The sequence below is a fragment of the Onychostoma macrolepis genome, chromosome 06 (assembly GCF_012432095.1).
Source record: "Onychostoma macrolepis isolate SWU-2019 chromosome 06, ASM1243209v1, whole genome shotgun sequence".
NCBI lineage: Eukaryota > Metazoa > Chordata > Actinopteri > Cypriniformes > Cyprinidae > Onychostoma > Onychostoma macrolepis.
In genome coordinates, this window is record NC_081160.1 from 1,624,434 (window position 1) to 1,646,137 (window position 21,704).

The window sequence follows — 21,704 nt, forward strand, 5'->3', positions numbered from 1 at the left end:
ACCTGCCTCAGAGAACAATTCCATATGTAGTACTGTCCCAGGCTGGGTCAGTCCATATCAGTGTCTCCACATGATACCTCCCACCGTTACTGCCGAGCTGTAAGCTGTTTCCAAATAGGAAAGACTTGAAGCAAATCTTTCATGGAAGGTCGAAATCCCTTCTGTTAAGAAATTTCTGTGGTGAAAGGAACAGCGGCTTGGCTATCTCCAGCAGTGTTATACTCCCCTCTGGTCCCTGCAAGTACCAAGGGCAGCGAAATTGCGCTGGAGTGGTGGGAAGCTTACGACCTGTGCATGGCATTTGTCTGTCAAGCGGCTGCTTGTCAACATTTGCAATGCCATAGGGTTGTGGCATATTCGGGTTGTGGCGCTTTCCATGGACCCCTAATGTCGTCACGACATAACCCGTAGTGACCGGCAGATAGGAAACGTCTCTGTTACGTACATAACCCTCATTCCCTGATGGAGGGAACGGAGATGTTATGTCCCCATGCCACAACCTCGAACCATCGTTGGCGACCAGGGACAAGTTCTCGGCTCCTCAGCGTAAAACCTGAAGAGTGCACCTGTCGCCTATTTATTCCCGTATGCATGGGGAGTGGCTCAGGTATGCAAAATCCACTAGCCAATATTCATTGGCATTTTCTCTTAAAGTCAGAGGTGATTGGGGCCCCCAAGTGAATCCCCTAATGTCACAACATAACATCTCCATTCCCTCCATCAGGGAACGTGGGTTACGTACGTAACTGAGATGTTTCCACTACAGAATAAACATTCTCACAGTGAGGACTTTACATGAATTCTGCTATGTTTATATAGAGACTAACCCTCATTCAGACCTTTTTGCATTTTATGTTTTCATTGTAGCATTAGACATTATGTTCTTGGGTTTTCCTCGTCGGGATGAATTCAGGTTTATCATCATTGTTCATGTGGCATGACCCGACACAAACACACACACAATCCTCGGTTGCAATGCTTGAGTGACCAACAAACTCACATCTCAGACCCAGCAGCAATAAATCATCCCAGCTTTCATCTACTAATATTAATGAATGGGCATTTATCATCTAATCAACACAAAATGATGACCTGAGAAAGAGATCTCAGTCTCCGTCTGTCTTTCTCGCCGGCATGATGGATTATATCCTTAAACTGTTATTACACTTTTAATGCTCTCACTTACAATGACACTCTGATCACTTTCATCTTGCATTTTTCTTTCTCTCTGTCTATCTTAAACACACACATTCAAAATATCACTACTAGATATTTTTAATTAAAAAACAACAACAAAAGTTTCCTTTCCGAGCTGAACAGAAAGAAAACTTACCAATTATCAACAAAGCTTTATTGCCATGATTCATAACACAGTACTGCAAAGTATAACATGATTTCTCAGTGTGTAAATAAAACCAAGATTATTGGAGTATGTTTTACAAGAGAATACTATTACAGTCTTTCTACTTCAAAATTGCATGTGTAATTCAATGTGTTACTTGCTGATTCTTAGTAATTAATGGTGAAATTTACATGCATTTCTGAGTGAAAACTGTTTTTATGGTTCATATAATGTACACCGTATTACAGAAATAGAAAATATGTAAAATAAATAATCTGGTGTAAATATAGAAATGAAAGGAAAATAAAAGTGTTACGATGTCAAATACAAAAATAAATATATAATAAAATAAGACAAAAAAAATAGAATAATCAAGTGATATTGTTTTGATGAATAACTTACTGTACAATATTAACATGCAGTCTCTCTGTAACATCTCTGAATGCATAAGGAGCTCATAAATACATTCACTAAAAATAAATTATTGTTATTATATAATGTGACATACATGAGTCAAAATAAACAACTGATCTGATCTGGGAGAAAATTAATGTAAATCTGAGTCAAATCCCTAATAAGAGGGGGGAAAGCCAATAATGACCTCTGGGGGTGAAATGGAGGGACTGCAAATGTAATGGGGGACTAAAAATGTAAATGTGTCCCAACTTACTTCAGCACTTCAGCATAGCAGTCCATCAGATACAGTGCAACAATATTAATCAGTCTATTATCACATAATGCATTGTTGTGTTTTTCAGTAAGACATTTTAGCCTCATCACCATGTATCTTCACCAGTTATGGGTGTCATGCTGAACTCACTGTGTCCACTAGGGGTCAGTAAACACCAGTATCACTTCTGTGTTCCTGCATCACTTTATGTTGATATCTGTCATTTAATGTATGTCTCTGAAAATGTGCAGTGAATTGAGCTCATTCTGTAATAATGCATGCTCAATGCAGACTCCTGACATCTAGACATGTCTTCATTTATGGGAAAATATATATAATGTATGTTTGTTTGTTTGTTAATTTATTTATTTAGTAAGTAAAATAATGTGAAAATGCACAAATTATTCTTTAACATTTATTATTTATAATTAGCAGTTTAAAAACATTAGAATTCTACAGAATTCAACCACCCACAGCACCACAGGTTGGTTGCCATGTCATTGCTCTATGGTTGCTAAAGTATTCTGAATGAGGTTTTTTTTTTTTGTCTGTTGCTTTCCCATTTCACAAAAATGGTGCAAGATGACTCAAACAGTACGTCATATCAGCATGAAATCCAGAATGACACTATTTGCCGTTTTAATGGACATTCTGGTTTTATTGTACTGTTGATTCTTAAATACTGAGTGTTCAAATCACTAAGCATAACTATGAAAAATAATAATTGTGATTATTGACTTAACAAACAGCAGTAAATATGTTAATCCTTTCACTCTTGGGAGTAAACAACTAAATTAATCTTAATTTTATTAATTTTGTTCTGTTCAAAACACGTTTAGACTGATTTAACGAAATTTATTCTATAATGTCTTCTGCATTATTCATTTCAATTACATAAATAACTCAGCATTTATGAAAAGTTTCCCTTTGCGTTTACAGTATATTTGATAGCAGGCTACAGTTAGTCTCAGCCTCAGTCGTCACGCTCACGGATCGTTGGCCGTCAGTCTGAAGGTCTGGCTCATGTCTGGCTGCGCGAGACTAGGCTATTATAAGTGCATTATTCAGCATGTAATGCACAGAAGCGCCACCAGAGGCAGCAGAGCGCTGTGTCAATTCAGCCAGAGATTCAGAGACAGTGAAACTTGATCAGCAGCAGTATGGACGCCTGAAACGATCAATCTCTGTAAACAACAGCATACTGAGTAGTCAAAAGACCCTTGTGGACACATCTGATACTCACAGTAAGTGATATAAATATAAGAGAGATTGTCCTGAACCTGTTTCTAATAGAAGTGGTCTGGTAACTGGTTTAGTAGGGTTTATGTCAGACTGAGTTAAACAGAAGCAGGTGTTAAGCGTGTCAAATACTCAGCTGCTTTAGTTGGTTACTGCACTGAAATTATATCAGAACTATGTCATATGACAGAAGTATGTCATTTGATTGTTTGTAAAGCAAAGTTTGGTGTTTCTGACATTAATGGGGTTAACCTTACAGTAGTACCCAATACTGATTACTGTAAGACTTTCAGAATCTTTCATACTTTAATTAAGATTATAAAAAAAATATATTTTAAAGCACAGCAACCACCAAATCAGAACTTTGAGATCATTCTGAGGTTAAATACAGATTTAAAATCATAACAATGGTTTAAAATATACTGTTTTTGAAATCATATATTTTCATATGACAGGAAACACTGGAATCTAACAATGCCGTGGGGGTGGGGGGGCAGTTAACTTAATCTTACAAAATAAAGTATATACATAAACCCAGTGCTTAATTTGTAAATTTCGAGGTCCCGGAACAAAGCGGGGTGACGGATCCGGCATGTGATTAGAGGAGGAAGAGGTAACGGAGCATTCAGCCAATCACATTGGTGCATCAGTTGCTTTTATTAGGGTTCCTACATAAAAAAAACCATGAAAAAGCCATGAAAAAAATTAAATAAATAATGAAATTTTATTTCACAAATCTCTGTAATAGAGTTATAATTAATCCTGTCCAAAATTTTGTGGGGGATTGTGTGTATATTGCATTTTACTCATCCCGCAGCTTTCAGATTCATAATGAGGGAAATTCCTGCAAACATTTATTCAATATAGCAAGTAGGTTTTATGAGTAAATAAATCCACACAAACTAGCAGATTAAATCAGTCATTTGATTCAGCTGGACCGCATCTTCTCTCTTTCACTCTCTCAAAGCGGCTTCTCGTCTGCAATACAACGAGCTGCTGCATGCTGTCGCTGATCCAAGACTTTCGCTCGCATTTCGGGACAGTTGACAGATTTGTCACTTGCTTAATCGGATCATTGTTGTATCGTCACAAAAATGCACGTCTTTTTAAGCTAATCCGTACTAGCGTGCTCCAGAGGCGGTCTCAAGGCTGAGTGCTCACAGTTACATCCAAAGCCACCTAGCGAGTATCATATTGAGTTATTTTTTGTAGTTTGTTGTTGAGCCTAAGTGGCCAAATACACACAAAATTACGCAAAAATGGCTGTCCTGGCGAATATCCAAGTTTTTTTCTTAAGTAAATGTGAACAGTTGAGAAAGAAAACCAGTGCATGTCTTGTGAGAGCAGAGAAGTTCACATGTCGCGTCTTTTCCGCGCTCAGGTTCTTTATTTCAAATGTAGATGTGCCGCAAGCACATATAATCATTATAGAGGATTTTTCATATATGCACACTATAGGTCAGCACAAATGTCTTTCATATTGGTGCGTGAGGAGGGATCCGACAAAATGAGGTGCCGGATCGGATTTCGGAGGTACCGGATCCGGCTTGTTCCGGCACAAATTAAGCCCTGCATAAACCCAAATAGAAAACAAAACAGTTATCGAATAAGCATGCGTCCTATTCTGTGTCCTAAACTCCTGAAACGTGTCTCATATATTTAGGCAGTTACTGTAATTTATCAAATTAATCAATTAAATCTGTGTGTGTGTGTGTGTGTGTGAAAATACTGTAATCGTTAACATTTTCATAAGTAACTAATTTAATTACACATTTTTCTCAGTAACCGTAACTGTTTACAATTATGTTTATTTTGTAATTCAATTATGTAATTCCATTACATGTAGTTGCTCTAGTTACACTTGTCACTCCCCAACACTGTGTCTGTGTGTGTGTGTGTGTGTGTGCGTGTGTAAACAGCAGGTCATAGTTCAGATTGTTCAATGAGTTTATGAGTCACCGTGTTTCAAATTAATGATTTTGTTTTCTCGCTATCAGTTCTTTCAAATTACGCATTTAATATTGATTTAGTTGCCGTGATGATTTCATTTGGTTTTAAGTCTAAAAAAGAGAAAATATATTTTACTGTAAAATACAATATTTTTTCTTGAGAAGGCTTTAAGTGGGAAAGAACAATGGCTGAATCTTCACCAACATCAACAAAAGCAAGAAAATCCAGTAGATGGAGTATTGAAAATGTACCTCCATGTAAGTCAAAAACAAATCCTACTGGGCGTGTGTAACCGGTGTAGTCTGCGTTGGTTTTTTTGATGGAATAACCACACGGACATCAGCTGATGGTTCGACTCTTCTTTTACTCTGAAAGTATGTAAGACATAAAAGTATGTATATACGGTGTGAAGTCGCCCTTTTTCATTTCTCTCCCTTGCAGAGACAGGGGTAGAGAAAGAAGACATTCAAGCAATGAAATTATTTTAACAACATTAGTAAAGAAACAGCATACCTGATAAGACATAAAAGTACGTATTTACGGTGTGAATTCGCACTTTTTCGTTTCTGTAATATGAATGTAAAGTGCAGTGTAATTAGCATGTGCTTCGAGTTCACATCAGATAGAAAAGTGATCAGACTTGATAGAAATATGAAAATAATCAAATATACAGGTAAAATAATATCACAGATATGATTTAAATGACAAATTTAAGTAATTTACAAAAGTAATTTAAAAGAAAAGATGTAATTGGATTAATCAGAGCTCATTAGAAACCCACCTCTCCCATGCAGAGACAATGCAGAAAGGGAAGAGGAGGTGCAAAGACAGGAAATTAGGTTCAACATTGCATTCAGAAATTTAAAGGGGAAGGAGCACACACACAGACAGGCATAGCAGGTATACATTTGAGCATTTTTGTGTAATTCTATATACACATGAACATAATACTTTCTGTACCGGTTACATTCACCCCCCTAGAATTACACAAAATTGTGAGAACATAGGAAAAACTCTGAACGCAGGTCATGAGAATTACTTAGTCCACACACCAAACCGTCAGTGAGGACAACCAGCATTGAAAGCTACCCAATCATAGGCTAGAAATATGAAAGAAGTTGGCCAAACCTCTACACATGTTGTAGGCTTACGCAAAGTGCCCATTACACTTTGACCTTTCGCTTAAACAGACTATGAAAGAATACAGGAAATGATGTTTAGTATCATCAAATACAGTGCAGTACAATACACGGACCTAAACATGAATAACAGGAGATCCGGACTCCATACCAAGTAAGGTCTCAAGTTGAACCATTGACTCAATTAGTCTACGTACAGGTCTAATTACTCTACCAAACCTGGTAGTGTAGTGATTGCTGGGGTCAGGGACAGTAGGTGAAGAGGCACTGGCTACAGTGTCAAAGTCAACAGCAGATACATCATCACGTGCCTCAGAAACAGTTTGAGAAGAATGGGATGAGACCCAAGCAGCAACAGGGTCATCATCGCATACAGCTACATGAGAAGTGACAGACAGAGACTCTGCATGTCACAAAACATCAGTGACTGGCATTGTTGAATCAGCTAGATCACATATAGACTGAGAATGTGTGGAAGATGGACTATTACCAACACTTTCATTGACAGCAAAATCAAACTCCGATGTAGGCAAAGGAAGAAGGTTAACTGGTAACAAGAGATTCCGGTGCACTACTTTCTCACGACCAGATCTGTCACGGATCTTATAAATGTGCAAGGACGGGTTGGAAGAAACAATGGAGTACACGGTGGGCTCCCATTTATCGGCAAGCTTCCGTTTACCTCTACAGCCTTTGTTAGCAACAAGAACGTGATCACCAACTGACAAAGGCAAACCCTTGACTCTCTTATTGTACTGATCAGACTGATGTTTTTGTTCTGCAGTAGAGTTCTTTTGAGCCAGCACCATAGCAGGCTGCAGATCTTTGATGAGGGATTGAACGTAGTCATTGTAATCACAGATGGACTCATCACGAAGGACACTTTGAAACATAAGGTCAACAGGTAATCTCGGCACCCTCCCTAACATCAGGTAAAAAGGGGCAAATCCAGTTGTTTCATGGGCAGTGCAGTTATACATGAATGTCATTGTTTGCACTAACTGTGGCTACTTTTGCTTTGATCTAGGAGGAAGGGATCAGGCAGCACGAACTGAAACCTTATGTTTCGTGAGTGGATCTTTTACGGCTCTGTAGAGAATGTCATTAATCAACAACAGTTTGTCCCACTGCTTCAGCAATTTTAAAACATGCAAATCCTCATTCGTCCGCTCACCCCGGGTGAAAAACAAGTACACTTCCATAATGTACTTAAAGTGCTCTATTTTTGCGCACTAATTTTGTACTTAATATACTAAAAATTATTCTTTAGTACTTCTTAAGATAAACTTAAGATCATCTAAGTGTACTCAACTGTGCTATTTTGAGACAACATTAATATGAACTAAAATGCACTTTTGACATACTATCTTTGTATTTAAAAAATATATTTAGCTACCACTTGTAGTACACTTGAGTGTACTAGTGAATGAAAGATGGGTTCAAGTGTACTACAAGTGGTAGCTAAATATACTCCCGGAAAGTGCCAGCTCTATTACGACTGCTCGTGCCTCTTGCCAGACGTTTTTGGCCAGCCATCAAATTGAACAGCGGCTTTGCGATCCAGGGATGAAGCTTTGGTAGTGAAGAACCATGCCCAGAAACAATCTTATATTCTTTGGCGAAGGTGTGGAGCCATCGTCTTTCATGAGATCTTTTTTCTGAAAGGCAGAAATGACTGCTACCTTGTCTTCATCCACAGAGACTCCAGAACAGCTGATCACATGGCCCAGAAACTTGATGGAGCGCCTGAGAAAGTGACACTTTTTTGGAGCCAACTTCAAATTACTAGCTCTCAACCTAGAGAACACCACTTCCAAGCGTCTCAAGGCCTCCTGTTCAGAACGGGCAAAAACCAGCAAATCATCAAGATAGCAAAGGAGGCTGGAAAAGTTGAGATCTCCAAAAATGTTGAGTATCATGCGCATAAAGGATGCCGGACTGATACACAAGCCCTGGGGAAGGCGGTTATATTCATACAATCCCATGGGTGTTGTGAACGCTGTGTAATGCCTGTCAGACACATGGAGTGGGATGTTGTAAAATCCTGATGTTAAGTCCATAGAGCTGAAAAAAAGATTGCCACCAAGAGCAGCCAGGCAATCTGCCTGATGGGGCAAAGGATGAGCACCCTTGATAGTCTTCGCATTAAGCCAGCGAAAGTCAGTACAGAGTCTCAGAGATCCATCCTTCTTCCAAACCATTACCAAAGGAGATGCATATTCACGGATTTACTAATAATGCCTTTCTTTTCCATTTCAGAAATAACTTCTCTCAACTTTTGGTAGTGGGCGGAAGGGATTCGGCGATAGGGCAGGCGGAACGGGCGCTCATCGCATAGATGAATTCTGTGTTCGAAGTCTTTCGCCTCTCCACAGTCGAGTCTGTCTCTGCAGAAAACATCACGATAGGACACTATAAGACTCGCCAACTCCTCCTTCCATGACTCAGAGACTTCACAGCCATCGATATCAATGTCCTCCAAACCATACTCATGCAGCAGCCGCACAGGGTCAACAGATAGAATGGGCTTGGGGAGAGCAGAATCAGTGACATCATGAGGTTTGCACATGCCTTGCGTGAGAGAAACATCTTCCACTGCCAGACAAGGGGACACATCCACCAGCTTGTCTTCCCATCGATCACCCCACATAGGAGACACTACACGTCCAACAAGAACATGATGGGGTGCTGAACATGAAGTAGTGGGTTCAACAATGACAGTGCTTCACAGGGAAATATGAGTGTAAGCAGGTAATTTTCCCCACACAAGGTGCTCACTCCTGGGAAGTAAAGTGACTGACAAATCTTTTCAGTTTCGCAAAGCGAAAACACGTGCCGTCCAATCAGATTTGAGCTAGGATAACATGACCGGAGCAGCTGCTGTTGTGCAAAAAGGGTGAATGGTGGTGCTGTTTCAAACACCAGTGTAAACAAACACCAAAGAAGAGTATTCTCGGATAACAGAGTGGATGCTGAGTTCTTGTTATCGTTCGTATTTGAGAACAGATTTATTCTCACATGTTCTTTATACAGAATAACATTTCGAATAATTTCTAATAATGATCTGTAGAGCACGTGCGCGAGTGTTATGAGTCAAGCGCATTAACTCTCTAGTCTAGATCTTCCTTAAGCCACGGTCACACTAGACTTCGAGCATGCGAAATTCCCTCTGAACGCTGCAACGGTCGTGATATGACATCATGCTCTGCAGCGTCTTTTTAAAAAGTTAAATTCAACACATGACACATAATAATATATAAAAAACATGAAAACATACACTTTCCTGCAGCGCTGCAGTTTTAATTTTATGTTCTTTTAATTCAGCTACGAGGTCATGCTGTGACGTATCGATCTGCTGTTGGTCACACGGTGTCACGTGATGCGAATTCGCAGTGCAGAGTTCACCAAGCTTGAACTTTGGAACGCAGCGAAATGCAAAAACTTTTCACACAGGCTTGCGTTTCCGGTCTGACGCATTCGCATAGACTTGGTCGGCATTGCTGGGAATGCCCACAAAAATGTCATATCCGTTTATGCCGTGGGGGAAAACAAACCATTAAAAATAATGCGAGGAGACTTTATTAGGTTGTAATAAAGTTTTTGGTTGTAACCACAGTTAATTTTTGTAAGAGATATTTTCATGTTATTTTATATCTTTTTATTTTATGGCATGTACTTGTAAAACTGATTAGGCTATATGTTTAGCACACACCACATAATGCTGTGCATTTCAAGGCCCTTTAGTAGACCTTTAATGTTACCTATGTTTTGTCAATGTTAAAATTATTTTTAATATCAATAAAAACGTATGACAGGCTTTTACTCTAGTCTTTGTCACTTTATTAAAATTAAGCAAAACAAAACGACAAATGTTTACTTTCACAAGCCGTCAAGTATAGGCTTGTAGTAAGCTGTTTCTTCCGTTGGGTCGTTTGACCAGTCACAGATACCATACAGACAGTCTGACCCAATACGGCTCACCTTTTTGACGTATCTTGCTCTGTTGATTGGCAGAAATGATTTTATGTAGAGCATTCTGGGTCAACACCATGATTTTCCAGCGAGGGGGAAAGGATTGTTCCCTTTCGATTCGGTCACTCTACATTGCTATGGGAAATACCCTTTCCTCAAATACTACTGAAGCCTTATTGAATCACGCCAGTGAAACTGGCCAATGGCGTTCAAGCGTGTGAAATATGAGCGAGAATCCCACTCTATATAAGGCAGCACTTATACGTCATCCATTCAGAATCTTTTCCTTCAGACAACCTTCTACGAGAAGCAAGAAGCCTATCAACAAGACTACTCACCGTGATCTACACGCTGCAGCGGACACGCCTTCTCTTCCCCTGCTGTGTTCCGGTGAGCTTTGGACTCGGACAGGGATGACTCGCGATTGCCTCTCCGGCACGGAGCCAATCGAATATTCTGATGGCCACGAATCTTGCGTCTTCTGCCCACGTGCTCCTCACGCCCCTGCTGCAGGTCCCCTTCCAGATGTGGTATCCTTCGGTGCCATGGAGGGCGCTGAAGAGGAGGATGATGCCATTTCAATTACCAAGTAAAAGGACTCAGAGAAAACGGCCCTTCTGGATGATCCCGTGAATCCCTCAGGTCTCTTCGGAGCGGCGGTAGAGACGTTCACGGAGCGCTTCGTTGAAGCGCAGAAGCAGTCGAGTGCCATTAGCCACTTCCTGCCAAAGCGCATGAGCCTGCGGTGAGATCAAGACAGCTGTGGCCAAAGCACTATCAGGGCTCGAAGGGCCAGAGACCCTGCCCTGACAGAGACAGCAGGCCACCGGCACCAGAATCAAAGCCGCGTTCCTGATGCTGTCTCTCGGAGGAGGAAAGTTGCACCCAGCGCCAAAGACGAGCCACTGAAGAAGTCCGCTCGCTCTGCTTTGTGTGCTCACCACGCCCCCCTGCCTGTTGCAGGTGGCGAGAGCAATTGTCATGTTTGTGTTTTGACTGTTCCACTATGCAGTGCAATATTCGAAAAACATACAAAACTCACCTCAATATCAGGGCAATTTTCCTCCTCTCACTCCCCTCTCCCCCATCACTCACTCTCACATTTGTGTGGTACTAAACTCCCCACCCCCCAACGGTGAGTTATCCCTCACGGTGTGCAGTCCGCCTCGCCCGCTGTCACAGTTCACAGAAGCGTGGCAGGCACTGCCAGAGATATCAGAGTGGGTTTCAAAGCGCTAGTTCAAAATGATTACGCTGAGACAAACTGCCTAATACCAATAATTATTGCCTTCCTTCAAGAGCGATTTGATAGTGGTCGTATGCCATCCACATTGAAAGTGTATGTGGCCTCTATAACAGCCTTTCACGCGCTCGTCAAAAATCGCCCAATCGGCAGAAATTACCTGATCGTACGATTTTTAAAAGGAGAAAGAAGGCTGAACCCTCCCCGCCCTTCCAATCTACCCACTTGGGACTTGGTGCTTGTGCTTGACGCTCTCACGGGACTCCCCTTGAAGCCTAGAAAAGGTTATGTGCCTAAAGTGCTTTCGACTCCATTTAAAGCGCAGGTCATAACACCATCTGCTTTCCGCCCCGAAACACCGGGCGGGGCAGAGCGCTTAATACACTTCTGTTGTGCCCTGTACGTGCGGTGCATACTTGTATCGAGCGTTCTAGACAATTCAGACTCTCGGAGCAGCTATTTATATGTTTTGGAGGACGCACAAAAGGCCTGCCTGTGTCCAAGCAAAAGCTGTCACACTGGATCGTCGACACAATTGCTTTGGCTTATAGCTCTAAGAGCGTGTAATGTCCTATAGGGGTTCGGGATATTTGAGATGCATGTCTCAGTGGTTTCAACTAGGTCGTATACACCCCTGTATTGACACACCACCAATTCAATGCTGTCCCTATCAGTTTATCACATTGTTATGATATAGTTCATCACGTCTTTTTAGGACTTGATCACTATCATACTCTACTTATTGAGAGTACGGCCATTGCATCATAACAAATTAAACTAATTTCAAATAATCTGTATGTGAAAGTGCCAAAGCCGCCGCCATTTCACATTCTCTGTTTCACCGGAGTTAACTCTGCCCCTAGTGTGTCGCGGCATCGTCTAGTTGCCGCACCCCCCCTTGACTTTTACATGGTTTCGACTAGGTCCTGTTGACCTGCTCTTATTGCCGTGTCACCTAGCTCAGGATCTTAGAATGCCAAGTTGCTTCAGTCAAGATTCTGAATAGATGACGTACAAGCGCTGCCTTTTCAAGTGTAGCTTGATGCTAATACTTCTAATTATAATTTAGGATGTAGCCTATTCTTGTAAGCATTATAGATAGCTTGTGTTTCTGGTGTAGAACCAAACTTTGTTTATCTTAATTTAGATGTTAACCCTCTGGGGTGTGAGGATGTTTTGGGGCCCCGGAGAAGTTTTGATTTGTGCTTTTTTCAGTTGCTTATAAACATTTTAATGGCTAAAGTCTAAAAACACTGTATTCAGCACAAACTGGGCTACAATAATAAGTGAGCAGCATGTACATACGTGATTGTGTTTTTGAGAAAACAATGTGTATGCGTGGTTAGAAAAAAACTAAAATTTTAAAGTAACTGAAATAAGGCCATAAAACACATACAGAACATTTGTTCACAAGACTTTTGAGAACTGGATCTTGTAGCCTAGAATATTTGCTTCAAAATGATCTGAAAATAATCTAACTCACTCATTCAGAGAAAACAATATATTGATTTAAATTTTCTAAGTCACTTTTTGAGTAGAAAGGGTCTATGCGAGAGGGCGTGAACTTTCCTGGATAATGCTGTGACTCACACCTGAGAAGACAAAGGCCCGCATAATGAGCTCCATAATGAGCCATTGAGTCAGGTGTCTGACTGAGAGAGAAGAGTTACAAGAAAGAATGTGGGAGAGAGCAGAAACTGCATAAGAAAACACAAAACAGACGTGAGCAACAAAATGAACGGACAAAGACAAAGCAAACATGGTAACAATACATACACTACCAGTCAAATTATTTAAACAGTAAGATTTGTAATGTTTTGTTTTTTTAAGAAGTGTCTTCAGCTCATCAAGCCTGCATTTATTTGATCCACAGTACAGCAAAAACATTAGATTATATTTATTATAATATATAGGCCTACATATTGTTACTATTCAAAATAAATAAAGCACCCCCCCCCCACAATAAAATTAATAAATAAATTAGTGAGCATGTTGATAGGCTTATCAGGAGCAACTATATTATTACATTAGCAATCACCAATATTGCCCACGTGATTTTTATAACATAGATGCACACATGTTTTACATGTATTATCATACAATACAAAAACAACATTTTATAACTGAGAAACTAAATTATTGTTAAGCTTATTATAAACATGTTTGAGCAGGTATTTGCAAACAGATTAGGCTACTTCACAGTAAAGATTGGTCTAAACTTTCTTAGACATTACTTTTATATCATTGTTTATAGAACATATAACTATCCTCACGTTGTGCAACATTTAAATGCAATGAAAGGTACATCATATTTCAAAATGTTGCACTCGATTTCACACATTTTATTCTGGAGTTATAGTTTGGGAAAAGTTCACCTAGTAAATGCGTTCAACTTTGTCACAACAACACATTATCGAATGCCAATAAGAAACATTACTTACTCGGTATAGAATAGCTCCTCCTCCGCCGGCTCCAGCTGCACTCGCGTTTGGTTTGTGAGGTAAACAAAGCTTTTTCCTCTCAGCGCGTTTCTGAGGTAAATACAAGGTTTATTCCTCACAGCGTGGTCTTCCAAAACTGAAAAGTATCTGAGATGAACGTGTTGCTGCTTTGTTTACGGTGGTGTGTGCGTTTACATGCCGCGTGTCTCAAGTGGAGATTTGTAATAACAATAGCGCGAGCAGCGCGTGGGCGTGACCTAATTAGAGATAATGAGACCAGACGGAAAAATTGGACATGTCCTTGGTTTCATACGGATTACTTTATCACAGAATATTTGTTTTCGGTAAGACTTACTTCGGTAAGACTTACTTCATTTAACAGTAGACATGTCAACCTTTCTATAGATATATTTCTCATGTCTCTGTGTGAAGTATTTGCTGAGTTACAGTTCATTTTAGTGACGTGTTTCAAAAAGCAGTTCGCGGAGAGAGTGACGACTGAGAACGCACCCTGTTTGTTTTCTTTATTCTTCAAAAGCACAAAGTTTAGTTGTTATTATGAGTGTATACAAATAAAAGTAGACCCCTTACAGATTCGAATGGTGTATTGCTCTTATCTGTACGATCACAAATGGCAGAGTAATTCAAGCTCATTTCGGCCTTATCAGGAAAATCTGCCTCAAATGCGTTAATCCATATACGAGATACATATCTGAGGAAAAATGCATGGTTGGTCGGCGTGCAGGTGTGAATTAGCAGAACGCGAACATTCGTTTCGCGCTCGGTGTGAAAGCACCGTTCGTCTGCGACTTGCCTCGCTTTTCCGTATCACGCTCAGTGGAAAGGTAATTCTTGTTCATATATTTATTTATTTGGTAATTAACTTTTGGTCTAGATTATGCTTTAGATTAGTGTTCATTGTACAATAACGACCAGCTGACTGTACATGATCTCTCACATATTTGAGTATAAGTCGCCGCTCTTTGTCTCTAGACACTCTTTACATTCAACCAGTTTCATGCAGTGTATCATGAGATTCTTTATAAACAGTATTGAAGGAGTTCACACTAATCATAATTAATGTCTCTTTCCAGTAATGTCATCCTCCATCAGTTCACTGTCTGAGGAGATTCAGTGCTCGATATGTCTGGAGGTGTTCACTGATCCAGTCACGACTCCATGTGGACACAACTTCTGCAAGATCTGTCTGAATAAGTGCTGGAACAACAGCCAGACCTGCAGCTGTCCATACTGTAAAGAAACATTCAAACAAAGACCTGATCTCAAGATTAATACCACACTCCGAGAGCTCGTAGATCACTATAAGAAGAAAAGTCCTGAGAAAAGTCCTGAGAAAACAGCTGAAGTTCTGTGTGACGTCTGTGAGGAAAGAAAGCTGAAAGCCCTGAAGTCGTGTCTGGTGTGTCAGAGCTCTTACTGTGAAACTCATCTGGAGCCTCATTTGAGAGTGACAGGTTTGAAGAAACACAAACTGATGGATCCTGTGAGTAATCTGGAGGACTATATATGTCAGAAACATGAGAGACCTCTGGATCTGTTCTGTAGAGATGATCAGACGTGTGTGTGTTCAATCTGCTCTGTGAAAGACCACAAGAACCATAACACTGTTCCTGTAGAAGAGGAGAGTGAAGAGAAGAAGGTAGAAGACGTTATACTTGCTGATATTTCAAGGAATGAGATTTTATTTCATGTTGTGAAATAAAAGCTCATTATGAAAACATATTGTAAGTTTAATCTCTGTTATGATAAATGTCTGTGTTGTTCTCTCTATAGACTGAACTGATGAAGACACAGAAAGACGTGCAGCAGATGATCCAGAACAGAATCAAGAAGATTCAAGACATCAAACACTCAGCAGAAGTAAGAAAGGTGAGTTTAAAATACTGTAATAACATACATTTTAATATTTATTATATATCATTTAGTTGCATTAGTTTAGTTGGGAGGCTGTGTTCCATTCTGAAGGGCTCATCTCTATGCCCTAATCCCTTTAAAGGGTTTACCCTCCAGTAGGGGTGGGCGATATGGCAAAAATATCATATCACTATTTTTTTTTTGAAATATCACGATTTTAAATCACGATTCTTTGTCATGTTGTTTTTACTATTTTGTCTGAGCAATGCAGCCAAAATAATTTTCCTACTATAAAGACAAAGCCTTTCAAGGTTACAAAATATAAAAAAGAATGGTGGATATTTAGGCCAAAGGGAGCGAAGATAAACAATCTTTGTCATTATTTTGTCTTTGTTATTAAAAATAAGAAAAAAGATACACATTACAAATACACAAATACACATAATATACAAGTAAAACTAATTTATTTTATAAATTATTTTCAGGTACAATAGGCATATTTAGCAGGAGCATTCAAGAAATTGAATGAACAAATATAACAATAAAACATTATATCAATTGATTCCTATTAAAGCAACTGTATTATTTTTTTCAGTCAAGAGTGAGTTTTTTTTTTTCTCTTTGCGTTTTGTTTTATCTGTCTGTCGATTCTGTCGTAGCATTTTATATTTATACCATTATTTACTCACTCAAAATTAGTTTTAAACCTGAATGAGTTTTTTTCTTCTGCTTAACATAAATGCTATTTTGAAGAATGTGGAAAACCAAACAGTTGCTGGTCCACAGTGACTTCCATAGTATTTTTTTCCTTCTATCAAATTCAATGTGGACCAGCAACTGTTTGGTTACCCACGTTCTTCAAAATATCTTCTTTTGTGTTCAACACAAGAAAGAAATTAATACAGGTTTGGGACAACATGTGAGTGAGTAAATAATGACAGTAATTAGATTTTAGGGTGAACTATCCCTTTAATGACAGTCGGGAGCATGTTTAGTTCTGTCCTTTTAAGACCTGCACGCATTTAATATACAGGCACATCCATTTCTCTCTCAACTGTTTACTTTCATTTTAGACATAACCAACTATGTAAACCTTGTGTGTTTTGACAGTATTAGCGCTAAAGATAACGTAGTTGAGTAATCAGGCGCTGTTAGACAGGCATTTTAGTGCGCGCGCTTCAGGTGTACGTGCTCAGAAAAAGTGTACGTCAGACCAGCGCGTGAATGAAACGTTTAACCGGCAAGGCTTTAAAACACACACAAATGTACTTTTGTGATTGCGAATAAGTGCAGTGTCCCGTGAGAGTTACTCCACCGCTGAGTTAACACTGACATGAATGTATGTGGCATTGTACAGTATATTGATACGGCGGCGCCAGGACTGTAATTGATAGAATGTGCGCTGTGCCCTTCCCTTGCGTCTTAACTCCACCCCATTAGGAGGCAATGGAAAGGATCCAAGGAAGGAATAATTGAAGGAAAAATTATTTGTAATTGAAATATTCATGATCACTCGAGCATCACTTTAAAGCATCATCAGCTATGTTTAAGTGATCTGCTATTATGTTGTTGAAGTTTGATTTACAAAACATATTAGTAAAGCAAGATGCCCTGTTGACATACCATGAGGAAAATAAGTATTTGAACACCCTGCTATTTTGCAAGTTCTCCCACTTAGAAATCATGGAGGGGTCTGAAATTGTCATCATAGGTGCATGTCCACTGTGAGAGACACAATCTAAAAAAAAAAATCCAGAAATCACAATGTATGATTTTTTTAACTATTTATTTGTATGATACAGCTGCAAATAAGTATTTGAACACCTGAGAAAACCAATGTTAATATTTGGTACAGTAGCCTTTGTTTGCAATTACAGAGGTCAAACGTTTCCTGTAGTTTTTCACCAGGTTTGCACACACTGCAGGAGGGATTTTGGCCCACTCCTCCATACAGATCTTCTCTAGATCAGTCAGGTTTCTGGCCTGTCGCTGAGAAACACAGAGTTTGAGCTCCCTCCAAAGATTCTCTATTGGGTTTAGGTCTGGAGACTGGCTAGGCCACGCCAGAACCTTGATATGCTTCTTACAGAGCCACTCCTTGGTTATCCTGGATGTGTGCTTCGGGTCGTTGTCATGTTGGAAGACCCAGCCTCGACCCATCTTCAATGCTCTAACTGAGGGAAGGAGGTTGTTCCCCAAAATCTCGCAATACATGGCCCCGGTCATCCTCTCCTTAATACAGTGCAGTCGCCCTGTCCCATGTGCAGAAAAACACCCCCAAAGCATGATGCTACCACCCCCATGCTTCACAGTAGGGATGGTGTTCTTGGGATGGTACTCATCATTCTTCTTCCTCCAAACACGTTTAGTGGAATTATGACCAAAAAGTTATATTTAATTTAATCAGAATTCTAGCTGATAGACAGGTGTTCAAATACTTATTTGCAGCTGTATCATACAAATAAATAGTTAAAAAATCATACATTGTGATTTCTGGATTTTTTTTTTTAGATTATGTCTCTCACAGTGGACATGCACCTACGATGACAATTTCACACCCCTCCATGATTTCTAAGTGGGAGAACTTGCAAAATAGCAGGGTGTTCAAATACTTATTTTCCTCACTGTACGTGAAATATATGATTTATTTAACTGCAATGGTAAAACATGAATTAAAATCATTGAGGCAGTAGTAGGAGGAGAATTCATATACTGACTTTGTCACGAATCCAGTCTGCACTTCCATTCACCCTCCACCAGAGGTCACTCGCTCACCACATGGACTTCACACCATACATAACACTGGACTTCATTTCCCATCATCCAACACTGATCACAGCTGTCACCAATCACTCATTGCACTAATCACACGCACACCTGATCCCACGCACACACTGATCACACACCTTATATAAACCTGGACTTTGTTTCCCTTGTTGCTGAGTATTGTTTGCGTTTACCGCTCCCCTAACTGTAGCAACTCTCTGAGCCCTTGTTAGTTTTCCTAGTTTCCCCCTACCTGTCTTGGATTGTGTTTTCCCTTGTTTGATTTCTAGCCCGTGTTCCCTGGATTATTCTCTCTGCCTTGCCCACTGGATACTGTTTGCTGATCATCGACCTTTGCTTGCCCTAGGATTACTCTTTGTCTTGTCCCTGCCATACCTGTTTGCCACTGCTCGACCCTGCCTGTATTTATGACCATGCCTATCAATAAAAGCTTGCACTTGGATCCGAATGTCTCGCGTCTCGTCAGCCATGTTACAGACTTTATGGTTGAGTCATTGATTTTGATTAATTCACTCAAATGATTCATTTAAAAACAAGAATGAATCTCCACTACAGTTTGTTGCAGCTTTGTTTGAAACTAGTATATTCGGTGGTTGGAGCAAGGTAACTGATAATAATTTGTTAATATTTATTGTTTGTTTTATTGTTGTACACTTGCAATCACACTGACTGGGTTTCCATCACCCTGTTTTAATGCACATTTTGAAGTATCGCATGAGAAACGAGTGATGGAAACACCAAATTTCAAATAAAAATCCCTTAATTCGCAAAAAAGTTTTTTTTACGTTCGCTTGAGGTGGTTTTTGACGAAAAAGGGTTAATGCGAATAATGGGAGATGGAAATGCATTTTGCGAATAAATTCCTCCAAGCGCATCAAAAAAGTCAAGTGACTTTGCGCTATGAGACGGGATAACTTGATTGATCTCGTTCCACAGCATCTGAAATATTGTTATGGTCGTTCTGAAATGCCTGAGCAAAGTCTGTCATCAAAGTATTTCTGTATAATTGTCTTACACGACTGTGTTCCAAAACAGCAGCATTCACCTCCGAAAGCAATGACAGCATTTATTGTGTTTCATCTGCTTGCTCTGAGGCGCAATTAATTTTTCATATGTGAAAATTATTATATTCAGTAGCTTATCCTAGTTTTCTATAGGCTATTTAGTGCCAGTTTTCTAGGAAGTGACGATTTTGTTCTCTTTGACTCGTTGGATGGAAACGGTGCTCGTTCGCAAATGTTTTATGCGATATTCCAATTTTGCGCATAAGTTAAATTCGCAACTTTGGATGGAAGCCCAGCTACTGTTGGTCTGAATATCGACATGGCCGTGATTACCTGATCACTTAGTAATAGCACGCCTGTCCTCAATATGATTGAAAAACACATGATTTGAGGAATCATTCAGTGCAAACGGTGCAGGATGAAGTCTAATAATTCAGTTGAGGGATTTTGAAACCGCTTAAAAACACTGAAGTATGAGCAATAGTAACACTGATTCTTCTCTTAGTAAACACCGCTAATGATTTGTTGACTGTCCTGGTTGACCAGAGAAACACAGAGAAGGAGAAAGCAGCCCGTGTCGAGCTCTTCACTGATCTCATCCGCTCCATTGAGAGATGTCAGACTGAACTGCTGGAGATGATGGAGGAGCAGCAGAAAGCAGCAGAGAAACAGGAGCAAGAGCTGATTGAAGAGCTGGAGCAGGAGATCACTGAGCTAAAGATGAGAAACACTGAGCTGGAGCAGCTCTCACACACTGAAGATCACCTCCACCTCCTACAGGTCAGTCAACATGATCTCTCTGATCAATGATAATGCAGTATATGACACCATAACACTCCCCATGCTGAAGGATTTCTCCTCTCTCCTGCTGTAGATTCACTCATCCCTGTGCAGCCCTAGAAACACCAGGAACTGGCCTGAGATCAGTATGAAGACTCATGAGAGTCTGGAGACTCTGAGGAGAGCTCTGAACCAACTGAAGGACACTATAGATGACAAACTCACACAAACTGGTACATCAATACATACACTGATCAGATAGAAACATGATGATTTACTCAATTCTTTAAATATAACCTTCTGATCTGCTGATGTTTTCTTGTCTTTAGTCTCTACAGAGCTGAAGTGGATGCAGCAGTATGCAGGTACAGTGTGCTGTCTGCACTACACTAGTTTACATTCATACACTCACAGCTTCATTACTGCACTACAATCTGATTAAACACTGGATTAAATATTAAAAAACAACAGCCTCACAAAATCTGTGTATTGTGAAGTTGTGATTGATATTCTGTGTTTTCTCAGTGGATGTGACTCTGGATCCTGATACAGCTCATCCTGAACTCATTCTGTCTGATGATGGAAAACAAGTGAGACACGGAGACATTAGACAGAAACTCCCAGACAAACCAGAGAGATTTAATACATGTGTCTGTGTCTTGGGAAAGGAGGGATTCTTCTCAGGGAGATTTTATTTTGAGGTGCAGGTGAAGGGAAAGACTGATTGGACTTTAGGAGTGGCCAGAGAATCCATTAACAGGAAGGGACAGATCACAGCAAGCCCCAGTAATGGTCAGTGGACTGTGGCACTGAGGAACGGGAATAAATATAAAGCCTGTGCTGGTCCTTCTGTCTCTCTGTCTCTGAGAGTGAAGCCGCAGCGGGTCGGTGTGTTTGTGGATTATGAGGAGGGTCTGGTCTCCTTTTATGATGTGGAGTCCAGCTCTCATATCTACACTTTCACTGCTCAGTCTTTCACTGACAAACTCTATCCATATTTTTGCCCATTCTTAAACAATGGAGGTAAAAACTCAAGCCCACTGATCATCACACCTGTCAATGATAATAAATGAATTTACTCAATAATCAAATGCAAGATTAAAATAATGAATCTTATAATTAAAAATCTGGAAACGTTATGTGCTTTTTATCATTTGTTTTTCAGTTTTTTTTTTTTTTCTTATTACATATTTTTAATGTACATATTGGTGCTGTCAAACGATTAATCACATCCAAAATAAAAGTTTTTGTTTACATAATAT

The 21,704-nt window shown here is 39.8% G+C and overlaps 2 protein-coding genes across 3 annotated transcripts in view; both read left to right on the forward strand.

Moving 5' to 3' along the window:
• The first annotated feature begins 3,125 nt into the window (after nt 1-3,125).
• Nucleotides 3,126-21,666, forward strand: LOC131542094 (E3 ubiquitin-protein ligase TRIM39-like). 2 transcript variants are annotated; one of them, XM_058778409.1, is made up of 7 exons: nt 3,126-3,256; nt 15,091-15,656; nt 15,791-15,886; nt 20,209-20,442; nt 20,537-20,675; nt 20,772-20,807; nt 20,968-21,666. In XM_058778409.1, the coding sequence occupies exons 2-7, from the start codon at nt 15,093-15,095 to the stop codon at nt 21,513-21,515; spliced, it is 1,617 nt and encodes a 538-aa protein (XP_058634392.1). In that variant the 5' UTR covers nt 3,126-3,256; nt 15,091-15,092; the 3' UTR covers nt 21,516-21,666. The 2 variants fall into 2 exon arrangements, with proteins under 2 accessions (XP_058634392.1, XP_058634394.1); XM_058778411.1 differs by lacking the exon at nt 3,126-3,256 and having other exon boundaries at nt 20,781-20,807.
• Nucleotides 3,166-21,704, forward strand: part of LOC131542092 (E3 ubiquitin-protein ligase TRIM39-like) — a 37,969-nt gene continuing 19,430 nt past the window's right edge. Inside the window, exon 1 of the mRNA XM_058778408.1 lies at nt 3,166-3,196. The gene's annotated coding sequence lies outside the window, so the exon portion shown is untranslated. The remainder of the gene's footprint in view (nt 3,197-21,704) is intronic.